The sequence below is a fragment of the Vigna radiata genome, unplaced genomic scaffold (assembly GCF_000741045.1).
Source record: "Vigna radiata var. radiata cultivar VC1973A unplaced genomic scaffold, Vradiata_ver6 scaffold_100, whole genome shotgun sequence".
Classification (NCBI taxonomy): Eukaryota; Viridiplantae; Streptophyta; class Magnoliopsida; order Fabales; family Fabaceae; genus Vigna; species Vigna radiata.
This window is the reverse complement of record NW_014544133.1, coordinates 1,381,841-1,401,046: the sequence shown is the minus strand read 5'-3', so window position 1 is coordinate 1,401,046 and position 19,206 is coordinate 1,381,841. Positions and strand designations below refer to the sequence as shown.

General features: G+C 29.8%; 2 protein-coding genes across 2 annotated transcripts; one reads left to right on the top strand and one right to left on the bottom strand.

Annotated features, from left to right (window-relative positions):
• Positions 1–565: 565 nt before the first annotated feature.
• Positions 566–4,415, top strand: LOC106755282 (transcription factor MYB106-like). Its single transcript, XM_022778211.1, has 3 exons — positions 566–850; positions 1,130–1,259; positions 3,387–4,415. Exons 1-3 carry the CDS (start codon positions 718–720, stop codon positions 4,282–4,284), a joined length of 1,161 nt encoding a protein of 386 aa, XP_022633932.1. The 5' UTR covers positions 566–717; the 3' UTR covers positions 4,285–4,415.
• Positions 4,416–15,389: 10,974 nt separating this feature from the next.
• Positions 15,390–18,642, bottom strand: LOC106755285. The gene has a single exon (XM_014637399.2). The coding sequence runs from the start codon at positions 17,304–17,306 to the stop codon at positions 15,840–15,842; it is 1,467 nt and encodes a 488-aa protein (XP_014492885.1). The 5' UTR covers positions 17,307–18,642; the 3' UTR covers positions 15,390–15,839.
• Between the last annotated feature and the right edge of the window lie 564 nt (positions 18,643–19,206).

The following is a 19,206-nucleotide window of genomic DNA, read 5'->3' as shown; positions in this document are numbered from 1 at the left end:
TTAGATAGTATTATTGTTAAAAAGATAGTTTCTTTTCTAATCAGCACACTAGGCAAACAACATGATACAAGAAGTAATATGGAAAAAACAAACTTAATAAAAGACAGACAGACAGACAGGACCTCCCTACTATAGATGAACATGAAAATCTTTGTTGTCGAAAAATAAAATGTATAAATAGCAATAATTAAGGTGTTACAATCCACATATACAGATATTAACAATTTAAAACATATAAAAGATTCTTGCATATGATAATTACTTGAAATAATTATGCAGAAAAATAGTTAGACTTCATGAAGTTGAGATATTTATCCAATCACGTTTCCAAAAAATAAAAATAGTAGTAATAATAAATAGCTATTTTATCTTATCTTTTCTTTTTCCTCATAATTACGTATGCATGTGAATATGTGAGCAGTTATTGCAATAAATTTGGCACTCCAACATAGGTGTGTAAAGTTAAGTGTATGACCCTATACTTACAAAGTAGGTTACACAGTCATAACCACACCAACTTATTAACACTCAGTTTCTTCTCTATATATATCTCACTCTCCAACGTCCATCCTTTCAACTCTCAGAAAATTCCCTTCTTCTCTTCAGTTTCTCTTATTCTCTGCATCATTTATTTTTCTGCTGCAACACATTTTCCATACACCAAAACATCAACCTCCATACTACTTTCTTACATACACACATTCAAGCTGAAAGAATATGGGAAGGCCACCATGCTGTGAGAAGACAGGCCTCAAGAAAGGACCATGGACACCAGAAGAAGACCAAAAGCTCATTGCTTTCATTGAAAACAATGGCCATGGAAGCTGGCGTGCTTTGCCTGCAAAAGCTGGTAATTATTTCGAATATATTATTTATTTATTTATTTATTTGATTTTGTATGGTATGTAAAATAAGTCAAACGTTTAACAATCATAACCGCTTGGTTACGTAATAGACCAAACGGATATGATTGTTAATCATTCGTCCTATCCTATATACTGTACATAAGTCTTTAAAGTCCGAATTAATCGTTCGGTCTATGTTACGTAATCTTAATGTTATTCGGTCTATCAAAACAATATGAAAAGCGTAAGTTTTTCAAATAAGTAATGAGGGATTTGTTTGGCAGGGCTTAGAAGATGTGGAAAGAGTTGCAGACTTAGGTGGACTAATTATCTGAGACCTGATATAAAAAGAGGAAAGTTCAGCTTGCAGGAAGAGCAAACCATTATTCAACTTCATGCTCTTCTGGGAAACAGGTAAGTCTCAAGCATGGACCATGTACAGTAATTAACTAAACACTCAAACTGCAACCCATACTTTTCATGTTATTAATGAAGCATGAACAAACATTGAAAAAGAAGGTAAAGAAAAAGATTAATACGAAAGACAAATATCATTGATTACCTGAAGATGAAAAAGAATGAATATGTTAGTGTTATGAAGAGAAGTATTATGACATGATAACAACTTTCTTTAACAATTTTTTTCAATAAACAATGTGATATTATTTTATTAATTCATATATTTAAAACGGATCAATTATCATAAATTATCACGTAGACTATTATAAAATAATTGTTAAAAAGACATTTTCTTCAATGGAAATAAACATATCTATAAGAGGTGATCAACAAGTAATCCATCAATAGTGCAATAAGTTTAACTATAATATGGTTTTTTTTCCTTTAAAATGCATTATTTAAGGAAAAAGAGTGTGAAACTCCTTAATTTAATTTATGTCATTGTACTTGGACCGATATATTGACATTCAAAATCCTTTAAAATTGAAATTTTTTAATTGAAGAAAATATTGTACTTTCTTCCTATTCATGACTCATTTTTGGCATACATTTTTACTATTAGAAAAATTGTCTCAGATCATTAAATGGTACTCAGTTGTCAAGATATAATTTGCAATCAACATTGTTGTAATGCATTTAAGGGTGGTGTGTGTTACTTACATAATTCTCCGTAGAATGTATTGATCGAAATCATTTTTATTTTATATATGACTATATAAGAATAGATAGAAACATTTTATGCATATTAATTAGTATGAGTTTTATAAGAAGAGAATGAGTTACTTACTAATTTATTTTTTTAGTTTATAAAGTATTTTAATGTGTATGCAATAACTATTTCAAATTAATTTGTTTTAAAAATTTATATTTTTTAAACTATAAGTTACTTCGATTAACTTTTAACGAATAAATTTTTAAATAATATTGCAGAGTGATTTTATCATTTAAAATATTAAATTTGCTTATTTTAAAAAAAAAATTATATTCACTACAAGAAAACATCAAATTGGTTAAAAAAATTTAGTGTTAACTTACACGGGGACGGTGTTAAAGTCGACTTTACAGTTAGTCAGAGCACGCTAACTTCATATTATTAAATTAAAATTAATATTATTTTTCATTAGCTGCTTTGCTTAGTACCACAATTTTATTTATAAAACATAATTTTGTTATACATTAAAACTTATAGTTATATATTTTTATTTTATTTTATATTTATCAACTAGTTTATTATTTCTAAATTAGTTTATCTGAATAAAGCTTATAAATTAGACATATATTAATGAGAACCAAACTTAACTACTGAAATTAATTTATAACTACTAATTAAGTTAATTATAAGATAGTTTTCTTAAACATATTAGAAGATTCTTGTTAGTGGTATCAGTTTTCGTTGAATGATAAATAAATATTAGAAAGGTTGAGATGAAAATTTGTAATATATATATTACGTAGGACTTTTAAAATAATTATTATATCTGTAGTGATGTACATATTTTAGAAACGAATTAGAGTATTTAAAATATTCTAATATATAGTTATAAAATATTTTATTATAGAAAAAAATTTATAAAGTTGAAAATTTCTGTAGTTAAGTTTTTATAAGAACATTTATTTCATTACGTTATCTTGTTTTTATATATGTCAATAAATATAAGGTTCTAACATATTGATGTAAACTTGAAAGGAATAATGACTCTTATTGATCATTTATTGAAAATTTGTTTAACAATTAGGTGTTCATGTTCCTTATGATTTTCACATCATTTTGGTCAATAAAAAAAGGAAAAATGATATTTTAACATCAATTTTTTAATACACACTGTACATGTGTCAAAACGTGGTTGCATGATTTCAAATTAAAAAAAAAAATTGATTTTTTTCTTTCAAATATGTTCTTGTTTCGGCTTTTTAAATTTGAAATCGTCTAACCACATTTTGATATGTTTGTAATGTCAAAATAGTGTCAAAAATTGGTGTTAAAATATCATTATCCTAAAAAAATAGTAAAATTTAAGAAGTTTACACTAATTAGTTTGTATGATAGTGATGATGATTGGAAGTTGAATTGTTGAGTAACAGATGGTCAGCCATAGCATCTCACTTGCCGAAGAGAACAGACAATGAGATAAAGAACTATTGGAACACCCACCTCAAGAAAAGGCTCGAAAAAATGGGCATCGACCCTACCACCCACAAGCCAAAAATGGAGTCTCTAATCCATTTCAAAGACGGTTCAAACCTCAGCCACATGGCTCAGTGGGAGAGTGCTCGCCTCGAAGCTGAAGCCAGACTCGTACGAGAATCCAAGCTGCAAGAACAAAACAACATCGTATTAACCTCTTCCTCACAACCACCACAACAACCTAGACTCATTCTCAACAAAATCACACCCCAACCCTCACTACCACCGTGCCTCGACGTCCTCAAAGCATGGCAAAGTTCATGCTCACAAAATAAAAACAACAATGACAAGAAGAAAACCATGCATGTGCATAGCATGTATGCGATGATGCTTGCCACTGATGACCTTGAATCCCCAACATCCACTTTGTGTTTCCCTCAGAGTATGGTGTCGACCAACCAAATTGGGTTAATGAATAATGAGAACTATTTACTCCCTCCAGAGGTAGCGACGGTGAAGGAAGATGGTTGTTGTGGCGGTGATGGTGACAGCAGTGAGTCGTCGTGGAGGTACTTCACCAAACACAGCACTGATCGTGATGAAGAAGTGATGCCATGTTTGCAAGATGATGACATAATGGTGGCTGTTGATGCATTAAGAGGTGGTGGGTATTACGGTAATAATGATGTGGTGGCAATGGCATTTACACCTCTCTCTAGCAATGTCAATATGGCTGTTGGTTTCAGTAACGAGGTTCAGGATTTCGATTCCAACCAAGATTTAGCAACGGAGAACTTGGAAGTGCACTTCGAGGAGAATAAGGATTATTGGAATAGCATGCTTGGTTATAAGTGAATTAGGTATCTAGGATCCTATGTCAAAATACTAGTATTGTGTGTTGTTTCATTCACTTTTTTTTATAAGTACTCACTCCTATCTTTTCTCATTCTTCACATCTTTTTTATTATTTATTTAGTTATTTTACCTCAATAAATCCTTTTTTTTATAAACACCATGTCAAACAAATATTTTCTTTGTGTTTGGAAAAAGAATTTTAGCAATTTTAAAGAATTCAAATATATTTAATTTGAATTACAATCAAATTCTTTTATTTCTTAAATAATTTATTTAGATGGAGTAATTGAAATATTTTATATTTCAATTTTTTTTGGATAAAGCAATTTAATATCATTTTTAAGACAAACTTTTAGTTTAAAAATATTTGGATAATTTGGTTCTACCTTTTTGACAATTATTTGTACCCGCAGATAAAATTTAGTGGAGACAGTTAATAGTTGTGAGTATTTATTACTGTACATATTGTAGAAAAAAAACTAAAATTAAAATATAATTTATATTTATTAAATTTAATTAAAATTAAAATTAATTTATATTATATTAGGTTAAATTTCATCAAAATTAATTTTTAATTTATATTTAATTTATTTACATTATATTTTATATTTTTTTGTAATTTTATTTTAAAAGTTTGTAAAATATTTTTTTTTAAATATTTGCGGGTATCCACAAGTATCTACAAAATTTAAAATATCCACAGGTATTGTTTAAACGTGTATCGAAGGTGAATTTTTTTGTTGTGGATTGGGTCATAGGTAGGCACTATCCATACCCGACTTGACGTGTTATCATCTTTATCTTTGTCCAAATTGACTTAGCTCAATCTGCCACTCATGACGACCCTTCTCAATCTTTGGTTTGAACCAAATAATCTCGACCTTTTGTCTAACCACTTATCTTGACCTTTGGCTTCACAAACTCATCTTGACCTTTAGTTTGTGCTAACTCATCTAAATCTTTGGTTTGGGCATTTTAACCTTTAACTAGACCTTAGATACAAACCCACTCATTTCAATCCTAAATTAGAGGGCATACAAGTGATTGGAAGGGCTATATGTCATTTTTAATAATAGTTTGAGAGTTATGGTATTCATTCCATGTATTTTCTCTAGACTTAAGAAATCAATAAAAAGATTAAAGCGCAAACAAGTGATTGGAAGTGCTATATGCCATTTTTAATAGTAGTTTGATAGTTATGTCATTCGTCTGCATGTAATTTCCCTATAGAACTTTTTATGCCTTTCACAATTACAATTAATAATTATTTTATACTAAATTATTAATTGTTTGATAAAATAACATTAACATTGACTTTGACAGGTATAAGAAAAAATGATATTTTTCAGCTCCACCCCTGTTAGGGGAATTTCTCTTAATAGTAATAATAAAATATAAATTAAAAGGATTTTGTAGCAATGGGAAGTATTTTAACCTAACCTAATTAACCTAGACAAGAGAATATAGGTAAGAAATAAATATATACTTGAGATTGGAGTAAATGAGTCTGATCCTCTGACTTACTGCTACCTCTCATATCCTGTTCATAGCGTTCTGCTTCACCCCATCCTACACAATAGGTTATAGGTAAGAAATAACAAAAACATTACTATATGAGTTCCTTATCTTTTGTCTTTTTTTCTCCTCTATCTCTCTTACTTCATTCATTCACTCCAAATCCCAACTCAACATTTAGATTTTTCCTTAAGAAATTGTGTTTTAGATGGCTTTCCTCGGATTCACACTGAATAATCATAATTTATATTGAAATACCAGTGAATATAATTTTAAATATATGTTACGTGGTTTAATCTCATTTTGAATTACAATTATTTAGATGACTTTTGCGTTTGTTTTTAGAATAAAATCAAAAATATATAAATTCTTGTTCTAGTATAATCTGTACGAGTATATATTATATTTAGACATTTAAAATACGTTGTTGGAATATTAATTTAGTGAACAAATTATATTTTAAATAAATAAATAACATTTTGTTATTATGTTGATGTAATTTTATTTCTCAAAGAAAAAAGTAATTATAGTTAAATACATTGGTCTGCTAAATTTAAAAAATATTAGTGAGATATTTTACCTCTTAAAGATTTTATAAAATGATATGTAATATAACTCAGAGTTATTTAGCAACTAAATGTGACTTAAAACAAAAGAAATATATAATAAATATTATAACTTTGGCGGTTGTAATAAATTTGTACTTTTATCAAGTTTGATAATATTTTTATTTTCAAATTTTAAGGTATTTATATGGTATATTCATTTAGAGAATAATGATTATATATAGATTAATTGACTCTATTGTCATTTAAGGAGATAGGAATAAAAGTGAAGAGGTGAAAAAATTACCTATTAGAGGCTTTTGAAAATGAAAGAAAAATAAGTCTACTCAGTATCTTGTTTGCAACCGTAAATATGTCTTTTTATCAATTAAATATATTTATGTAAAATTTATTTAACACTAATATTGTTCGAATAGGTATGAGTCACTAGTAGTGGTTAGTAATTATTCCTCAATAATCTCGTGGTTTTCTTGTGTTCATTACATAAGAAACCTAACACTTTAGTAATTAAAAATACATTTAATAATTTATTTGTTGTGTTATATAATTTATATGTTCTATACTAGGAACAAATTTCAATGTAAAATTAACATTACAGAGAGGTTGAGTCTTATTCGAACTTGTAGGGATTACATATTGTTTCTAGAAAGAAGTTGTAGTTCATTGTACTAACCATAAGTAATTAATCTTTCTAACAATTGAAATATAATTATAAAGTTTATGATATTCTATGCATTTAACTTGGAGTGTTCATGTCAACCGAGAAGCTTTGAATGTGGATATTATGTAATGAGACACATGCAAAATATCATATCCACAAAAGTTGTTGACTCATGAGATTTGGTAGTGTGTACAATTTATAACTAATATCTTAAGTATTCATCACTACAAGTTGACTCAAATTGTTCATTATGTAGATTTACATAGCAAGAGGTCCTAAAAAAAGTCTGTGAGCAGTGGACTTCATTCCTTTTAAGTGTTTATAAATATTATGTTAGGTATTCTATGAGTTTTTATATAAATATTAGATCTATAGTCATTATTTGATGAGGTTAGAAAGAATATTCATTATTAGATTATGTTTTCTGAATTGTTCTGCCTATTTTTTAATGTATTTTGTGAAGGTTTATATGTAATTGGTAACACATAAACCTGCCATTAAAAAAAATGTATCTTTTTATATTAGTTAATATTTCAACCAGTATAGAAAGTGAAACTTTTTATATTGACAAATGTTTTAACCAATATAAAAAATGATGCTTTTTTATACCAGTTAATGCTCTAACCAATATAGAAAGTGACTTTTTTTTTATACCATTTAATACTCCAATCGATATAGAATGTAAATTTTTTATATTGATTGGTTTTTAAACCAAGAAATTTATAAAATCTATGATCTTATAGTAGTTTCCTAGACAAAATAGAAGTCAATTCATAACAAAAATGAAAGAATAAGTTTCTTTGATGAAAGGAGAAAAATATGTCTAAAGATCCGCTAGGTATAAAAAGTGAAAAGTCTGGAAAAGCTCGTATTTTATCTTTGTTGTCTTTTCTTAATAACTAAAAACAATTTGAAAAAAATAAATCAACTGCTAAAATTAATACTTTAAGAAAAAAATAGAAATTAAAAATTCTAAATCCAATTTAAATTTAGATTCGAATTAAACATAAATTGATGTTTTGTTCAAAGTTAGAATAATTTCATTTTATTTATTTATTTTAATAAAAAAATAATAGGTAATGAAGAATAATTTTTTAAACATGATTGTTCATACATACAAAATTTTTACTTGGGGAACTTTCTATACTAAGTTTTGAACTGATATAAAAAAATATGATACTTTCTATATCTCGTACTTCTGTATTCATTCAAGAACTAGTACAAAAAGTTTATTTTTTCTTAATCCGTGTAAAAAAACTTTTCTACATTATTAACAAAGACACTTATACTCAATAAAAATACGTGTGTACAAGAAAAAGACATGTAACCATGTTTCTTAGCATAACCGAGTAAACATTAAACAACACTCATCAAACTATACAAACAAATTATATATGCCATATAATACACGATACAGATTGCTCATCTAACTATCATTCTGTTCATATGATCTAATGCATATACAACTGAATCGTCACTAGTACAAAAATCATATTTTATGACGTACAAAAAGGAACTATGATGTACATAGTTTTGTACGTTATAATAGGTCTACACATTTTATGACATAGCAAAAATTTACTTTATCTGAACATATTATGACACTGTTTCTAAAATCAGTTCATTTTTTTATATGAATATTCGAGAAAATTGTTTCGAATTGATATTGAGTAAAATTATCTATCTTCACATTTTTAGAAATAGTATCATAATATGTTCAGATAACGTAAACTTTTGCTACGTCATAAAATATGTAGACCTATTATAACGTACAAAACTATGTACGTCATAGTTTATTTTTGTACGTCATAAAATATGATTTTTGTACTAGTGAATAAACAAAGTTATTTCATAAAATCGACTTTAAACTATTAGATTATTTCCTATTTATCAAAGTTTAAACTAAATTAAATAAAAAAAAATATTATATAATAATAATTTTTTATTAGGTAAAAAAGTCTAAGTTATCACTCAACTTCAATAGTACTATAATCTTTGAGTTTCACATATAACTTTCATTCCCAATTTTGAATTAAAATCAATTTAAGTTTTAACTTTCTAAACATAAACTAGGATGTGAATTAATGTCTTACCAATTTCGCACAGGATAACACTTTAAAATTAACATTAATTTTATATTTCAATTTTTAAAATTATTGTTGGTAAGATGAATAATTTTTTCCGGCTTATTTTTTTCTCCTTTATTTTTAATTATGAAAACGAGTAATATTTTTTAAGAATAAACTAAAATTAAACAAGAACTACATCTTTGACCCGTTCTTTGTCTTCATTATACTCATTTTTTATTTATTTGAATTTGCTTGCATTTTTAAGTAAAAAAATATTTAAGCCTCAATGACTCAATTAAATAAACTTTATTTTTCTCTTGTTAGCTCATAATTTCACCCTGAAAATTTTAAAATTAATGTTAGTTAATTCAGAATTTCAACTCTTCAAAATTGTAGCAAACAAATATATGCATAATAAATTTTGTTAAAATGTTAATTAATTTTCTGAAAGTCCACCTAATTTTTTTAAACCTGCATTTACTCAATTCATATTGCATTCCTTTTTTCACCTGGAAATTTAAGATTAGTTTTAATTTATTCAAATTTTCTACTCTACAGAAACAAATTAAATATACCTACACATATTTAATTAAAATGTTAGTAACCTTAATTATGTTTTTAAAAAACCTGGTAAATATATTCAAGTCTATATTATTATATTAGGCTCCATTTATATCACATTACTTGACATTGTTGTTACTACGAAGGATTATCCTTAATTTTACATTTATTCGATTTGTATACTCATAAAAGGAATTTTTTTTATTAAATGTGAAAAAAAATTAATTATTTTTTTAAAGCCGGTATTAATTCATTTATGTGTATATTAATTATATTTCTTATTTTTTCCTTTTGGTCTCTCTTTATTAAAATCAAAGATTAAAATCAAAGATTAAAATCAAAGATAACAAAATAAAGAATATCTGACCAAATAAATCATATTTAAGAGTGACTCATAAAAATTACTTTAAAAAGATATTAATTTTATTCTTAATAGAAAAAACACAACATAGGAAGAAGATGGAAATTTTTGCATGATTATGTACAAATTGTACATAATCATGCAATTTGTACATAATCGTGCAAAAATTTACATCTTCTTCCTATGTTGTGTTTTTTCTTTTAAGAATAAAATTAATATCTTTTTAATAGGTCCATTTAATAGGCTCTGGCCCTAACCCATGTGGGTTGGGGCCAAAAAAGCCCACAGGGTCAAAAAAGCCCACAGGGCCAAAAAAATATTTTATTAAAACAGCCCACAGGGCTAAAAAGATCAAAGCCCTATGGGCCAGGGCCAGCCCATGGGCTTTTCTTTTTACAAATTTATAAAAGAATTCTTGTAGTTATTAACACAGAGAATTCAATCTGAAATAAGAAATGAGAATGTTAGATTCTCAAAAGTCTTTGAACAAATCGTGTTCAGCCAATTTATAGTTTTCTGTCAGTCATATTGTTTCTCAGTCGAATAGCCTACTAATCCAGCTGACTGTATTAATACAGTTATAACAGACAATCAACATAGAGGCTCTCAGTAAACCAAAATCAACACACATTTAATACAGTTGACTAAGTAATCAATGCTTAACTAACTTTTTAAAAATATAGTCGTTGGAGCGTGTAAGCATAATAGAATTCCAAAATAGATCAATAATACAATCGAATGTACACTGGACAGAGTCGACTGACACATGTAAAAACATTTTGAAATTCTTTTCAATGCAAAACATCATAGAGCACTGATTCTCAAAATCTGTACAAAGGTTTTAGAATAGTCGAATTCATTACAGATGTATTCGACTAGACTAGAACTTTGTCACACAATTATAAGTTTGTAAAAGTGCTTGTGATTTTTCACTTTCCAAAATGTGCAGTAAAATATTTTTGACAAAGCAGTTCACATTGCACATAATCATACAAGCATGTTCCACAAATATATCACACAATATAGGAACATACATCACAGTACATCATAACATGTTCAGCAGATATAACAATCAGTTCAGAATAAGAACATGTAATACAACAACATGTGTACTGTTATTAAGCATAGTGTTGTCATCATAAAAAACTAGATTGATATAGAGTTTGTGTTGTCAACAATCTCAACACCTATGTCTAGGTAATATTGCTACCAAGAGAATTCCCTCATGTCTAGACCTACCCAGACGTGTCCATATAGATATAATCAAAGATTATGCTATTGAATAATGTCTTAAACAAAGCATGCAAATATAATGGAGGAAAAACCCTAACAATTAATGAATGAAAGCATATGAATAAAGCAACAATTCAATATATGAGAGTCTCAAAGGATTACATCAATTCCCTAACAACAATGGAGGTTTAGTTCACCATAATCATGGTGAAACTAGATGAAAATAATGGAATGAATGAAAAGATAAACCCTAGATTTGATAGATTGGAGCTCTCGCATCCAAAGTCCGCCTCTGTTTATTAATAGAGTGTAAGGATAACCTCTAATACGAAATCCTTACATCAATACATGCACAACTTAAAACCATGCAATAATTTCAATTTGAAATTATTTTCACATCATACTTGATACATACATACATACAGTCATAATATAATTCATAAGGCATTGCAAGCTTCATACTAAACATACATAACATCCATAGAAACCAATTTAAATCAACAAATATCATAAAATCACATAATAGTACATTGACGTCAGCGCACAAGCTCTCACAAAAGAGAGCTCTAAGCACCAAAAGACAGAAAATAACTCTAGACCTACAGTGGTAACTAGCGCTCAACGATGTTGTGTCACCGCTCAACGCCAGACCATTCATATTTTGGTCATTCAGTGGTGAAAACTAGTATTGAACGCCATACCAAAAACCTACAACTTCTCAAACTGTGACCTAATGAACTATGTACCAAATCAAATGACCAAATTGGTATTTTTAACTCAGTTATTTATCCAATATACGAGTTTTAATGTTAAGGTGAATACCAATTTTTTCATTTCATCTTATGCTCATTCCATCAATTCAACCTCAAATCAATCAAATCCAATATCACACAATCATGTTTCTCAAACAAGATTTCAACATTATTTTTAACTAACCATGACTTCGATTTCATCCAATTCAGACAAACAAATACAAACACACTTTCAACCAGCAATCCCAACATAGAATCCCTATAATAGACTACCAATTATAGACCAATTCAAACTTGTCAAACAACACACCATCATAAAACTCAAAATAGTTTTCAACAATGATTCTATCAACTAAAATCCATAATATAATTCAATCACAAACCATCAAACATGCATGCATAATTCTAATCACATTAAAACTTGAAAATAATAGTATTTAGTTTCTCTTACCTATAAGAAGCTCAAATTAATCTATGAAACCTAGAATGGCTCTCTCAGCTTAAGGAACTTTATCTACTCCTACAAACCACAAAATCATGATAAAGATATACTATTAGCACCATTGATCAACATAGAGTCATATAGAAGACTCCGATGACACAGGCGATAAAACAATACTCACATGCATGAGAAAACACACAAACTAGATAAAAAAACATAAATTGTCTTACTCTTTTGCAAGAATTGATCAGATAGACTTGAAGATCTTGCCTCAGTGATCACTTAGGCACTCCCTGGTCTTCAAACATATGAGCAACCTTAAAGAGATGGTAGAGAGTCCTTAGAGAAAATTTTTTAGAGAGATAGTATTCTTCTTGATAATGAAATTCATTAATTAAAATTTTATTTATACGTTTAAACTTTTAATATTAAAATGTTATATATATATATATATATATATATATATATATATATATATATATATATAAAGATAGATTTTACCTTTGTGAAAAAAGTTGAAAAATGAATTGCACTAACTTAATCTTTAACACTTCTACTAAAATATTGGTTATTATTATTTAATAATAATAATTAATGGACATTTTATAATTTATCAATTAGAATGAATGAAATATTATATATAGACACACACTAGCATAAACTACATATTCCTTAGTTCGAAGCTTATATTAGCCATATGTCTTTTTTAAAAAAATAGAATATTGAGCTTTAGATAGAATAATCAATAATATTATTGTTACATAATTTACTCAACTATTAGTGATGTAGAGTTGTGGTATTTCCCTTTAGTGTTGCTTCTACCGTAACATTTGTTGGTATATTTTTTTATTGTATTCTTTCTTATTTTGCTATATTACACATATTCACCTCTATCTTAGAATAATATTCATTCTAATCAATTAAATATCATAACACACGATCCTTTTGTGATTGTTATTATTAGAACAAATTATTATTTTTACCAACATTTTCACAAACTTGAATTAGGAATATGTTAAAAAGCATTCATGCCTTTTGAATTAAATGTGGTTAAAAATTAATTCAAGTGGATATAAAGAAAGAAAGTGTGAAATAATGCTTAATGGAAACTTTTGAATATATTAGTGAAGGATTGTGAATTCCATTTAAAAAACAATCATATGAAAGGAATGGTTACTCACATAATTCAACCTTTTTAACTTTAGATTTAATTGCATCCATATGAGTGATTTTTTTTGTTGCGACATATTTCATTAAGAGGAAATATTAGGATTTCTAGATTAATCCAAGAATATATTTCACATGAACCACATCTAACCCATTCCAAAAGGAACCTCTTAAATAAGATTATATTAAGTCAATTCTATAAACAAATAAAAAATGTCAGTGAATGTACATAGATGGTCATTAAATTATATTTTTGCAAAAGATAAAAACGATAATCTGTGCAGTTAAACTTTTAAATTATCAATAAATACATTCTAAAATAATAAAAGAAAATATTGACAGCAATGTTTAGTCCTACATAACCATTCTTTTTTAACTTCTAATCCAACGCAATATCCTCCAAACAGTATTTTTTGCATCCCTTTTGTTAGAAGTCTCACATCGACTAGAGATAAGACCAAATTATAATATATAAGTGAGATGCAAATCTCATCTTACAAGTTGGTTTTGTAAAGTTGAGTTAGGCCTAAAACCTACCTCTAACACCTTCCATGCTCTTTGAAGAATAATTGTCTTTACATAATTTAATAATTTTAGTGACAGCATGAAATAAATAGAACTTTCCTTGAACAAGATAAAGAATCGGTATTCTTGTTCATCAAGGAAAGGAGCATAGAACATGAAGCAATCTTTAGTTTCCTTCATTCCCTTTTTGGACCAATTTTATTCAGTAGAGCACACCAGCATGCTTTTCACACCCACATATAAATATTCATTTCTTTTAAGAAACTCGATCCTAAATTAGTGTTCTACTTTAATCTTTAAATGAACAGTACCATTGATTCCAAAGAATTATAAACTAATGACCCATCAAAGTTGTTCATTTATTTATTCCAACAAGAGATTTGGTTTTAATTTAATATGCTGCTTGCTGATCAACGAAAAGGGAAACAGAAAAAAGAGATGATAGAAATAGTATACTTAAACAAAGAATAATAAAAGTATAACACTAATGTGAAAAAACTATTCAGAGAAAAATTCACATCACAGGAAATAGCTAAAACTAAAAATTGAAATTTGATACAAGTGGTTGTTACTATAATACAAAACTATCATACTAGTTCATCTAAATAGCAAAAGAATAAAGCTCAAACAAATCTCACAAAAAATTCATTAACCATTTAAAGAACTGTTGCTGCTTCTTAAACAACATGTACTAAGACTGAAACAAATTAACAAACATCCAAAAAGATAGAGCATGCTGGGTAAAATTGGGCTCACAAGATATAAACCCAGAAAAGAATTCCAAAAAATGTATTAAGCAAAAACAAGAAATCAACATGAAATGACAATAACATGGCATAATGTAGCTAAAACACTTTGTTAACATAAACCCAAATTGAAGAATACTGAAGGAGGAAAAGAAATCAACTGCTACTTTCCATGGCTTTGAACCAGGTAGGTTGTGTTTGTTGGGCTACATGTTCAAGAAAAAACCAAGTTTTCAAGGTAGGTGCAACAGAATCAACATAAAGAATTACATGGGAATTTGATGTAGAGTCCAAACATGACTTTGGCCATTTAAAGGGAACAACCAACCATTAAACATTAGTTACAACTAATCATTGAATTATATTTAGTATCCAAAGATGCATAACTCTCAACACACGCATACCAAAGCAGATAAAGTGGTTAACAAAGATGCAATTCTTGCAGGAATGTCTAAAAAATCATAACGTTGGGATTACATGATGCAAGAGCTCACCTTAAAAGACGAGGATTATAGAATTAAGTGGTCTTTCATTGAGGTCATTTGTACAGCACAGTTACTATACAGAGTTAAATCTCAAGCATGGCATTTACTAGACAGGGGACCGCATTGCAATTTTGGAAGTTCTTGAGAAGAAATTTTGTTACACCATAAATCAAAGGATCAATCACAGGACAATAAAACGAAAACAGAATGTTAGATTGTGTCTTACATATTTGCTCTCCGACATTGTATTAGGTGACAAGTTAATTTTAAGGCTTGGAGATTACTGCTGCTTTTCAGAGCAATAAGACTTACATTAATTACAAAAATTAGGACAAATTCAAAACTTACTGTACAACAATAAGGCTAAATACAAAACTACTCTTATAAACCCAGAAAAAAAAAAGTTCAATTCACAAAGAATAGAAACTATGTTTAAATAACTGTAAACGAAACATTGCATGCAACTAGCTTATTATACCCGGAAAACTTTCCATCTTCTAAAACTTCCAATATCCTTCCCTTCTGAAACAGCCATTCCTATTCCAATTCTTCCTCCATTGGAAACACCTCTATAATACAATCTCCACTCATTTCCTTCAGTATCCATTTCGACCAAACATGGGGATCCAACATCCTTATCATCCCAGCAACCTTGGTCTGAAGGCCTTAAAATTGCCTCATCCTGAAGCCTCATCCATTCCTTCAATCCATCAGGAGATACAGCCATACCAATGCTCCTCCTCCCATCAGCAGCAACACCTTCATATGCCATCACATAGTTCTCGCCATTCCGGTTCCTTGTCACGTACGGGTTCATTGCTCCAAACTCATCAAAGGAGGCATCTCTCCCTCCCCCCATGATTTTCCCCAACTTCACCCATCTAATTCCATCCCTTGATCTGGCAATGCCTATACCAAAATGCCCCTTTTCTACATCAAATGAGTGATAATACATCCTGAGGTCACCATTCCCATGGTAAACAACTTGCGGAGAAGAAATAAACAAAGAATCCCACTCTTTTCCAGACCCAACATCAATCAATGCTCCACTGTGATGCTCCCCTTCAATCCTAGCCCAATGCCTCCCATCCTGACTAATAGCCAAACCAGGCAAGGACTTCAAAACCTTCCTACTACCACAACTGACATCACCATTGATTCCATCAGGGTTTTCCAAATTGAACTCCAAAGATTGATCAGAAAATTCCACCCTCTCAGAAACATAACCAGTGTAGTAAAGCCAGTAAACCGCACTGGAAGCCCTAACCTTGGAGCTAGACATTATAACCATCTCAGAAGGCCTGATGCCACCAGTGTCAAAACCCCACCAATCCTTGCCACAACTCATCACAAACCCCACATCAGAACTTGACCTAGCAGGCCCTCCTCCCCGCTCCCAATGAACCCCATTTTTTGAAATAGCCAACCCTATCAAATCGAAAGAAGGGTGCCCTTTGGCCCTCCCATGGTACCACATGTACCATCTCTCTTCTTCGTCACTCAGAAACCTCTTCACCACTGGGGACCCGATATCTGCACTGTCCCATGCATTTGAAGGACCCAAATCCAACACTAACCCTCTTGAGGAAGAGGAATGTGATGATTCTAAAGGTGGTGAAGAAGAAAAGGCTTCGGTTGCTGCTGAATCTGATTGTGAAACACTTTGGGAGTTGGAAATTGAATTGGCTTCATTGTTAGACTTGTTGTGTTGCGTCTCGCTATCGGCGCTGGTGTCTGGTTTTGTGGAGCAACGAAGGAAAGACGGGAACTTTGAGGACACCGGAGAGATGGTGGTGCAGGGTTTGGCGGAACATGCCCGTGATGGAAACAAGGTTGTCGGAGGGGTTAAATGTTGGAAGATTGAAACTTTTGAAAGGGTGTTACGGGGTTGCAATGAAGGAAGTACCATTGATGATGACGATGGTGATGCCAAGTCCATGGCTGTGAAACGAGCAATGTGGGCCTGTTGAATAGTTTTGCACGCGGAACACGACTCTGAGAACCAATTGAATGGACGGTGACAGGGGAAGAAGTTGAAGAGGGAATTTGAATGAGACAAAAACGGATGTATGTTTGTGTGGTGCAAGTTTAACAAAAAGGGTGGAAAAGAAATGCAGTGAATGAAAGGGTGTTCTTTATTTTTATGTTAATAACGAGTCATTGGTGCTGTGTTTGTAATCTCTGAAAAAATTGGGTTTGTGCTATGTTAGCAAAAGACTCAAAGGGTGGTGGTGGTGTGCATTTACCCCCAAGAAAATCAGGATTTATTTTGGATGGTTCAGATGGGTTTGTCCCACTTTCCACGCATGAGGTCACCCTGTAAGGAAAGGAAAATGGTGTTGTCTGAAATATGATCCAATTTTACACATCACAAATTCAAAGCATGGTTGGGAATGACTTTATTGGGTTTCACTTGTTTCTTTTCTTTCGGAATTGGATGCAAATTTGTGTGGTGTAGTTTTGCAGTTCCAATAAATTTGTGAAGAATTTGCATACGAAATTTAAGTTTCATTTTTCCATCACTTTATCCTCCCATTCAAAGTTTAAACACACACTAATATATATTATTTATTTCACAAGAAAACATAGATGGGGACAGATGTAAGAAACTGATATATGTGTATGCAAGCTGTTATTTTTTTCCTTGGGGAGAGAAGGATATAAAACCAATCATTTCTGTGAGCTTCTTTTCCTTTGATTTTGCTGCAGTCCAGACATTTTGTAAAACCAGAACTGTCAAAGTTTCCACTAATAAAAGAATATCTTTACGTACAATAACATTTCTTTTATATTCTTTACCTAATATAATAATTCTCTTAAGCGGCAGAATCATCAAAAGCTTGGAAAGAGATAAAGGAATGGCATCGCTTTCCCTCCAAGAAATCAGAAACGAACAGTAACCAATCTTTTAGTTAGTGTACGCCACCCCTTTCTGCTGTTCAATATATTTACTGACTTCACACTTTGCATAGCATCTGCATATTAATATTCTACATTTGTTTTCACCTTGTATTCATTTTTAATATACATGAATTCTCGTTGAGGTTGAGATTTTTTTTCCTCGGATGCTTCTCTGCATAATTGATACGACTTCACCCACACTTTCACATCAACATATTGATTCTTCTGAAGATCTGCGTAATTTAAGATTTTGACTGAGTTCTACTTTTTCGGTTTCTGTCTTCATTACTTCCTTTTTCAAGTACAGTTTGTTTGATACACTGTTGTCCTAAGCCGAAAGGTTCCACAGACCAACCCCAACCCAGTTTATATCATCTTCGATATCATATACTAATCAAATGATTCATTTATTTAGTTTTATCTAATATGACTTATTCTGCAGGTAATATATCCAAAAAATTATTGCAAAGAGGAGTATATGTTATAATTCAAATGGAATCAATCTTACAAATGAGTACAGAACAAAAGTTGACTTGAAAACGTTTTTAGGATACAAACTATGCACTTTTTTAACATTTTCTTATTTTCTTTTATTTGATATTTTCTTCTTGCGATTTTTTTTCTGGTGAACCCCAATTCATCATTTGTCTTTAAAACGATTTGACCAAAACAATCATATAAAGCTTTCAATGATTCAGCCAATGGAAGTTTTCTCAGGAAGCCAGTCTTCTAAATATTTTAGAGCAAAACCGATAAAGTTTACTCACTTAGCTGCACGCGAGATAACAATACAAATCTTCGACCAACAATGCAACTGTTAGAACTGGAACCTCGATCTGGATGAAACCGGTGAATAGGGAGAGGAAACAAATTATACCAGATTACAATGATAAATTCATAGGTGATGATTTAAGGTTAGTCAAACTCAAATAATACTA

Bases quoted from the DNA above. Each gene is read 5' to 3' on its own strand.
- LOC106755282 (XM_022778211.1), top strand. From the start codon at position 718: ATGGGAAGGCCACCATGCTGTGAGAAGACAGGCCTCAAGAAAGGACCA. The intron at 851-1,129 runs GTAATTATTTCG...TTTGTTTGGCAG, and splicing joins TGCTTTGCCTGCAAAAGCTG to GGCTTAGAAGATGTGGAAAG. The intron at 1,260-3,386 runs GTAAGTCTCAAG...GTTGAGTAACAG, and splicing joins CATGCTCTTCTGGGAAACAG to ATGGTCAGCCATAGCATCTC.
- LOC106755285 (XM_014637399.2), bottom strand. From the start codon at position 17,306: ATGGACTTGGCATCACCATCGTCATCATCAATGGTACTTCCTTCATTG.